The sequence below is a fragment of the Scardinius erythrophthalmus genome (genome assembly GCF_964197995.2).
Source record: "Scardinius erythrophthalmus genome assembly, chromosome: 18".
Taxonomy (NCBI): domain Eukaryota; kingdom Metazoa; phylum Chordata; class Actinopteri; order Cypriniformes; family Leuciscidae; genus Scardinius; species Scardinius erythrophthalmus.
This window is the reverse complement of record NC_138238.1, coordinates 9,143,952-9,153,032: the sequence shown is the minus strand read 5'-3', so window position 1 is coordinate 9,153,032 and position 9,081 is coordinate 9,143,952. Positions and strand designations below refer to the sequence as shown.

At 36.8% G+C, this 9,081-nt stretch overlaps 1 protein-coding gene across 6 annotated transcripts in view; it reads left to right on the top strand.

The window, feature by feature from the left end:
- Positions 1 to 2,181: 2,181 nt before the first annotated feature.
- Positions 2,182 to 9,081, top strand: part of slc38a10 (solute carrier family 38 member 10) — a 29,649-nt gene continuing 22,749 nt past the window's right edge. For 2 of the 6 annotated variants that reach the window (XM_081393357.1, XM_081393355.1), the window contains exons 1-7: positions 2,182 to 2,429; positions 3,436 to 3,652; positions 3,917 to 4,034; positions 4,670 to 4,715; positions 4,819 to 4,912; positions 5,464 to 5,607; positions 6,808 to 6,932. In XM_081393357.1, the coding sequence (XP_081249483.1) occupies positions 3,563 to 3,652; positions 3,917 to 4,034; positions 4,670 to 4,715; positions 4,819 to 4,912; positions 5,464 to 5,607; positions 6,808 to 6,932 (617 nt within the window). In that variant the 5' untranslated portion in view covers positions 2,182 to 2,429; positions 3,436 to 3,562. Of the gene's footprint in view, positions 2,430 to 3,435; positions 3,653 to 3,916; positions 4,035 to 4,669; positions 4,716 to 4,818; positions 4,913 to 5,463; positions 5,608 to 6,669; positions 6,933 to 8,488; positions 8,614 to 9,081 lie in introns of those variants that run through there. The other 4 variants (XM_081393356.1, XM_081393354.1, XM_081393359.1 and 1 more) reach the window with 3 other exon arrangements.

Below are 9,081 nucleotides of genomic sequence, written 5' to 3'. Positions count from 1 at the left end.
GAAATTCAACACTTGCATTTTGGGAAATTAAGTGGTTGTCCCACCCTAAAATTCATTTATTACATATTAATTAATTTATTAAAATATCTACCTCTATACTGTAAAGTGATCAGTTTACAACTTAAAAATGTGAGGAAACCAGTTGCCTTAAAATTATTAAATAAACTTCATGCATAATTGGAAAAATTTAATTATGTGGAATTGTCAAGTTCACATAACTTATTTTTTTTCAATTACACAAAGTTTATTTACTTAATTTTAAGGCAACTGGTTCTATCTATCTATCTATCTATCTATCTATCTATCTATCTATCTATCTATCTATCTATCTATCTATCTATCTATCTATCTATCTATCTATCTATCTATCTATCTATCTATAAACAAACTTCAATGATTTTTTAAACTTTTCTCAAAACTTTCAAACAGTTTTTTAAATGTTGCAATTTTAAACCAATTACAATTTACGGTCATTTGATTTAAAAAAAATCAATTCATTTTAATTGTACTGACATTAAAATTAAAATTGCAAATCTGCATCCAGTTTGCTACTTCATTCCAAATTCAGTTAAATTAAAAAAAATATCTTAATTCAATTCTGATTGACACACAAACATGCAGAACAAGACGTTTTAAAGGATTTTCTTCTAAACTGATTTTCTTATCTTCATCGCTGAGTCTATTGTATTTAAAACACACCAACATGGATTTGAAATAGATTTGAAACTCATGATTTGATTTAGCAAATCATATTAAAACAGGTGACACTGGAGTGAACAAAAACCGACAGGGCTGTTTAGAACACTTAGTAAACCATTGATTGGTGACTACAAGCGTTGACAGATTATTGGCACAGGAACAGGTATTTGTTTCTTTTACTGAATCCGTCCTTAATTTCAACCAGGCTCCCATTATAAATAGATCCGACCTTTGGTTGAACGGTTGATTGAGGCATACCATTCTCATTGCACAAAAAACATCTTTTGTTCCTTTTATTCACTATTATCAACATAATGGTCGTTATCTGCAGCCTTTAGCAATGCTGATGGTTAATAGAGAGGGCTTTAATAGATTTTAGGAGGACAAAGGTAGGCAATGTTTAGCTGCACATGTCAGTCTTTTTGTGTGCAGGGAGAGTTTGCATTAAAAACCTCATTCACAAGGCTGGTTGATGTGTAATTAAATGTGATTACAGCCGCAGTCTGTGTGTGTCCTTTCTGAGGTCACTTGCGCACACACACACATACACACACACACACACACACACACACGCTGCAACTCTCCGTCGCCAGGTTTCATCCCCCTTCCTTGGCTTCCTGAGGAGCCTGTGACTTTGGTGGCTGATGGGAAATTTTGTGCATGCCTGAGCTCACAAAGGCTCTCTTTCAGCTGCATGCATGCTTGACCTCTTGCAGTTCATCGCCCCGCTTTGTGCTCCCGTGACCTCGCGCTGACCAGGGGTTTCCCCTGGAGGTCAGCGGTTCAATCGGGTGCCTGTGTCTAATTTCTTGCTGGCTACAGAATCTCTCTCCCCCCGCTGCCAAATCTGCCCAGCAATCTGCCCACGGTCTCCCCTTCTGCTGCTTGGGCCTAATTCCAATCTTCAGGGATTAGGTGTGGAGTGACAAGACCCTCGGGCCAATAGGCTGACTTGTCAGTTAGGTTCGAAGGCCAATGGTACACAATAGCCAGACTTTTCCTGTCTCCTACCTAAAACCAGCCCCCCTAAAACAACACACTAAAATCCCCTCCCAGGAGAGCATATGCCTAACTGGGGCACGCTGGTCCCAACCTCTCCTCCAAAAACACTAGCAACAGAAAAGAAGCCTATGTTGCCCGGAATCCGCGGAGCTCCTGTTGCAGATCAACATCCCTTGTTCCTGTTTCCCTTTCCTGCTCAAATCTCTGTCCAAATGAAACAACACCGTGTTTCGTCTGTGTAGGTGCTGTTGACAGACAGAGCCATTGATGTGATCTCTGCATGCATAAAACCTACACCGTGTGTCAAAGTAAAGCATTGCGGGACTCAAAGATATTGCAGGTGTTGGTTACTTTGAAAACAAAACGAACAAACCGTCAACTTCCAATTTCAGCAATATTTGTCAAATAAAAGTGAACCTGACTAACCGTGACATGCTGTGACGCTGTAGGCAACATGTAATTCCACCCCTGGCCACTGGAGGCAACAGGCTAGTGTCTTTGAGAACGCCACACTGGCAGCACTGCGCTTACTTCCTGGTTACAGATTGTGGAAACAAGGTTTTTTTGTGCCTATTTCGGGAAATATCTTTCTAAATATTTGTTGAAACTCCTTTAACTTTATACAGACGGCATAAACATCACCGGTCGTTTATTAATAATCGTTTTAAAACAGTTATGAACCGATGATGACATAGAAATGAATGACTGATGGGAAAAGTGTGGACGTGGTATGTAAACAAGCTTCTTTTTTTTATAGCATCCTCAGTCTTGAGATGGGAAACTTTATGAACTGTCAATGTGTTTAGTTATGAGACATGTTAATTTTTGCAGTATGTATAGCATATTAAATTGGCAAATTAGATATATAGTATAGAACAACTAACGTTACTTGATGTGTTACTGTATAGTATTCACTCAAGTGTTATACATACTGTCACATGAACTCTTAATATTAATCTGATAGACTAAAGTGTTTATTTTCTCCATTGATTCAAGATAAAAGCAAACACTGCATATTTTCTGTTTATACTCTATGCAAACATGCTGCCATTTGTGATTTTATTGTAAACTGACCCAAAAAAAAAAAATCTTCCTACAAAAATGACTAAACAACATGTTCTATGAGTTGTATAAAAGTACTCAAAGTGCTTCTGACAACACAACTGTTGCCATATGGCAAGCAAACCAAAAACACATTTGACAACTACAATTGCTGTTTGTAATCAGTGCAGCAATTAGATATATGCCATTGTTAATGTTTTCAAGGAATCAGGTTAGTTGAACTTGTCTGTAGACCAACAATAGAAAAATTAAAAAAATGTATTCCAGGTTATTCTGTGATGATCTGCCTTCCTTTAGCATGGAAGGCTATCTCTTATAAATTTAGCATCTTTTCTATATTTCAGAGTTTATTTGGAGGTGGTATATTAGTATAAACTATATAGTATAGTAGATTATTAGTATAGAATTTGTATTGCTTTTATATATGTGTGTGTATATAAAGCCTATGCTTTGATTTGCATTGATTACTGTTTTTAAGAAACTGTTTGCATATTCTTCTAATTATGAATAAATTAATAAATAAGCAATTTAATTGTTGAAAACTTATGTATAAATTGCTATTTTTTATTAACCTGTGTATTCCTCTTCATATACAAAGCATAATACTATAAACAAAAAAATCTCAATTTCATTAAGGCTGAATGTTTTTTGTTTTCTTCTGTGTCTCCACAGAGCATCGTAGTGAACAGTTAGAGGACATCTGTGTCAACCCACTTATCTCAATTAAACCTTAAGCCAGTGCAGAAGCACCACACATACTCGTCTGGACATTAGAGATCTCAGCTGTCCGAGAGCCAAAATGACTGCGTCAAATTCGGGTCTGATCATGAACGTTGTAAACAGCATTGTGGGTGTGAGTGTCTTGACGATGCCCTTCTGCTTCAAACAGGTAAACACATTGTGGGAAAGTGTGCTGTGCAGTTTTGTGGTTTAGGTCTGCCAAATGCACTTACAGTGGTTTACACACAACTTGCTGGTTAATAATCTGTAAACTGAGCGAATCAGAAATTGATAAGCTGCAATTTTAGTTTGTCCACACTAGTTTGCATCAGTACAAGAATCAGTGTAAGCATTTGACTTTGATTTTAAACATGTAGGACATCTGTGTTCATCTATTATATGGATTTTTTTTTTTTTTTTATTCTCTCTGCAGTGTGGAATTGTGTTGGGCACATTGTTGTTGTTCTTCTGTTCGTGGATGACCCATCAGTCCTGCATGTTTCTAGTCCACTCAGCCAGTAACACCAAACGCAGGACTTATGCTGGACTAGGTGAGAGTGAAAAAAAGCAACAAACAAAGAGGTCGCATTCATTTTCCATTAATAATTACTCACCCTCACGTCGTTCGAAACCTGTAAGACTTTTGTTCATCTTCGGAACACAAATGAAGATCTTTTTGATGAAAAAAAAGACCTTTCTGTCCCTCCATAAACAGTTATGCAACTAGCACTTTGACGCTTCAAAAGGTTCATGAAGAGATTGTAAAACTCTGAAGAGACTCATTCGATCGCTTTATATGATGAACAGATTGAATTTAGGCTTTTATTTAATTTAATTCACTTCTTTGCTGAAGATTAAGAGATCATTATGAAACAATATCATGAAATTAAATGCATTTACAAATTTTGAGAAGGCAGCTAAAATGCAAGTGAATCAAACAAATAGGCCTTTCAATTTATATAGTTTCACAAAAGCTACACCTACAACTCATCGTTACGCAGATTGAAAGATCTCCTGCCACAGCAGTGTTTATGATAAGTAGTGTCATATTAAAATGCTACTCAAGAGAAAATGTACAACCTTTATTGTCAAAAAAATAAAAAACTTTTACAAGACACTTTTGGAAGAAACTTCCTTTTTTGGTTTTGGTATGCCAACCTTTTTTTCTCTATCTCTCCCTTCCCAGCTTTTCATGCTTATGGAAAACCAGGCAAAGCACTTGTGGAATTGAGGTAAGATGCTTTTTGTGGAGATTTAACTTTTTCAGCTTCGACCTCATGAATGAAGTAAGGTCTTATTGCTTGTATTTTCTACTTGCATTCTCTCTCTTTTCAGCATGATTGGACTCATGCTGGGGACATGCATTGCTTTCTATGTCGTCATCGCAGATCTGGGGTCCAACTTCTTTGCTCAGCTGCTTGGGCTGCAGGTAAGAAATAACCTTTCTACTTTTAGGTTGTCACCTGGCTAAAATTTGTTAAACTCCTGTTGCTACTCCAACACCTTTCTTCCAAATCAATTAATTGTTGATACGCAGTTTACAGAACTGATCATTGCCCTTGTTCACAATCCTCCTGTAATGATAAATTCAAAGGCCACTATCTATAAAAAGTGCTGAGCTAATAAAAAAAGAACACTTCATAGACTTTTTATAACTCTAGAGTAGATTAGATCACAGTTTCTGTGTGAAAATGAACTTTTTATCACACCTTATCGCACCGGGTGAATTGAGAAATATTACTGGCCATGAATATATCTTACTAGTGGTCCAATGATATATCGGCTTATCAACCTTATATTGGCCTTCAGCCACCCTGCTCTCTAAGATATCGCCATTGGTCATCAAAAAAATAATATCGGTCGACCACTAGTAATTACATTTTATATATATTTTTAAATATATTTATATATAATATAATTTTGTTCCAGTTTTGTTGTCCTGAATATTGCCAGTAACTGCTTTTCCTTTTGCTTTTTCAGGTGACACGTAGCTTCCGTATCGTGTTACTGATCTCAGTCTCGCTGTTAGTCGTACTACCCCTCAGCTTGCAGAGAAACATGATGTCGTCCATCCAGTCGTTCTCAGCCATGGCGCTGATCTTCTACACACTCTTCATGTTCACGGTGAGTCGTTCCCCTTTCCACCGTTCCAAACTCCAACCTTGTAAAATGTACACCCATCAGCATACCCTCATACAGATGTAGGCAGCTTACTATATATATATATATATATGGCATTGATAAGAGGAAGTAAAGGAGTAATTTTATCTATAAGCGTTTTGAATATTTAATTAAATAATATAAAATGTTTTGTAAGACATGTTTTTGAAAGTCACTTCAATGATGTAGTGCATTAAGTATGTGTGAAATTCATTTATAGCTTTTTTTAAATTAAATTGGCCAATTTCTGTTTCTTTTGAGAAGTTTAATGTGGCGATTGGCTGATTATTGTGAATACAATGTGAGTATGCATCACCATGGCAGCAGGACTTCAATGTCTGTGGACTTTTTGGAAGCTTAAAAGTGAAGCATAAGCTCTTAAACAACTAAAGAGAGCTGTCACAGAACATTATAAAACTCTATTATGAAAAGATGTTGAATGCGGTGGAGAACAGTTTTTAAATCAAATTCAATGAACATTCAATGTAAAAAGTTTTTGAGTTATATACAGTGAATAATTGCTGAGATCATATTGAAATTCTATAATTTAACCTGTACGTGTACGTTTTAGAATTTTGAGAAATGTTAAACAAATTAGCTTCAAAATGAATAAGACAGATATTTAAGATTCTGCATTCTAGGTCAGTAATTAAATGTAATATTGATGATAAATGATTTTATTGCTCATAAATGTGATATTGATCAACCTCTTTGTAAAGACGGTCAGGTGTTCTTTCTTCCATTGAAGCAAAAAATGCTTGAAGTTCAGGATTTCACTTGAATTGTGTTGATAATATAATTTGTAATAATAAAATGACAAAAAGGCATTTTCCTCACAAAATAGAAGCACTAATGGTTACTAAAGGTCCTGATATAGACATTTTTGACCCAACTTTATGTAATCTGAATATCTTATAACATTGACATTGCAAACATGGATGTTCCTGGAGTTTTTTTGTCTATTGCATAACAGTGTAATCACCTTAACAGTTTATATACCTTTTATCCAGCTCCACGGTGTGTTCCCCCCCCCCCCCCCAGCCCAATTTATTAGTCTAGCATTTAACCATCTATATGTCTTCCCTCTGCCCCCATCTCAACCTCTGCCCCGCCCCCATTCCTGATGCTGACTTCTGACTGACCATCTGATGTACCGGCCTATAGATAGTGTTGTCGTCTCTGCGTTACGGAATAATCAGTGGCTCCTGGGTGGAGCAAGTACATCTGTGGCGCTTCAAGGGTGTCATACAGTGTCTGCCAATTATCGCCACCACCTTCTGCTGCCACCCGTAAGTAATCTGCCCCGGAGAACGGACCACTCCACTGCCATGGATTCAGCTACATTACCCAAAAACCCCTTCCTCCTCTGTCCACCTTCATCCAATCCAAAACTCTGTTTGTCGGCGATGTCTGGTTTCGGGTATTTTTGTGTGTGTCTTTGTGTGTGTGTGTGTGAGGTTAGTGCGTTCGTGGCAGAATTCACATGAATCGTGGGTCATCAGAGTTGTCTTGACTCTTTGGTAATACCCAGAGTCCCCTGATATATTTCCCGCTAGAATTATACCCTATGACTGGGTAAGCAGATCTGATAGGGTTGGGATTGGTGGTGATTCTGATGGTTACACGGGCTGGCGCTCTTGATTTTGAAAGTTGCTGTGAATGTTTTCTGCAAACGTGTGCAGCAATCAGATTTTATCCTTCAAGATTGTTCTGCATGAAACTAGAAAGTTTTCCTGTTCTTTAGAGATGAACTCGTATTGAAAATCATGTGTGGAAGTTGATCAGTACAATTTGTTGCCCCTTTAGTTGGCAAATTAATTTATTTGTTTCTCTCCTTAAAGAATAGCTCCCTCAAAAAATGAAAATTCTGTAATGATTTACTCATGAAAGAACTATTGTTCTAAACCTGATTACTTTCTTTCTTCCATGAAACACAAAAGAAAAAAGTCTGCGCTGTTTTGATGTTTTCAAGCTTCTAAAAGGATGCAAAACCCATAAAAGTGGTCCATACAACTAATGCGCTGTTCTGAACCCATGTGATAGCTTTGTGTGAGAAGCAGTCTGAAGTCAGTTTGTGGTCAGTAAGATATTTTTTTTAAAGAAATTAATACTTTTATTCAGCAAGGATGCATTAAATTGACCAAAAGTGACAATAAAGTCCTTTTTAAAAATCATTTTTCAAATAAATGTTATTGTGAATGAAAATGTATCACGGTTTCCACAAAAATACGAAGTGGTACAACTGTTTTCATCCTTGATAATAATATGAAATGTTACCTGAGAGCTAAATCGGCATATTAGAATGAACAGAGTAATTGCTGCTAAAAATTCAGCTTTTCCATCACAGGAATAATTTACTTTTATTTTAAAACCATATTAAAATAAAAAAACAAATAGCAATACTATTTCACAATATTGCTGCTTTTACTGTATTTTTAATCAAATAAATGTAGCTTTGTTGAGCACAAGATACTTTTTGAGTAGTGTAGTTTTAGAAGACTTGAAAAATAGTTATCAATCACTTTTTTTGTGTTTTTTTTTTAAGCTTTAAAATTAAATAGCCAAATTGCATTGAAAAGAGCGACTAGTCCATAATTTCTCATTTTGTGTTCCAAAATAACGTCATACTGGTTTGGAACGACATGAGGGTGAGTAAAAGTGGACAGAATTTTAATTTTAGGGTGAAGTCTTTAAATCTCTTTAAACAGATTACAGTGTCTCCATGCACTCTTCGTAGCGAGTCTAAGGGTTTAATCACAGCATCATCACTGCCCTCCTCGTCTTTCTCCCCCCTCCCTTCTTTCTGGGATGTTCTGTAACCCTCCTGCTCTCCCCTCCACCACAGATGGTGCTCTCCTCCTTCAAACACGGCCTCCTCACTGGCCAGTGGCTGAACAAGGTCATTTACGTTCGGTGGGACGGCGTCTTTCGCTGCATCCCTATCTGTGGCATGGCATTTGCCTGTCAGTCGTAAGTACTCCCCAATCCTCGCACTGCCTCTTCCCTCCTTTCTTTTGCCAGTTAGGCTTAATTTAAGACTCCATTTTAATGGTGCAAAAGAACATTCAAGAGCCGATGCATCTAACACAAGTGTGTTTGCTTTGAGAAAATGGACCCTTGAAGCTGCTTATTAGCTTGTCATTACTATATTCTTTATCAAATATCTGAGAAATTGCGTGGCTCTAATCTGCGTGGAATGCCTAACTTGTTGCCTTGTGCACACTGTTTTTACCCTATTCTCAACACTAACTCTGTTCCTTAAAGGATTAGTTGACTCAAAAATGAAAAATCTGTCATGATTTACTCGCCATCATGTCGTTCCAAATCTGTATGACATTCTTTCTTTCATGGAGGAAAAGTTTTTATTCACTGTTTATGTCTTGCTTCCGCTGTAGCTTTTAAATCTTTCGCACATGTGCATAATGAAAACGAAAAAAA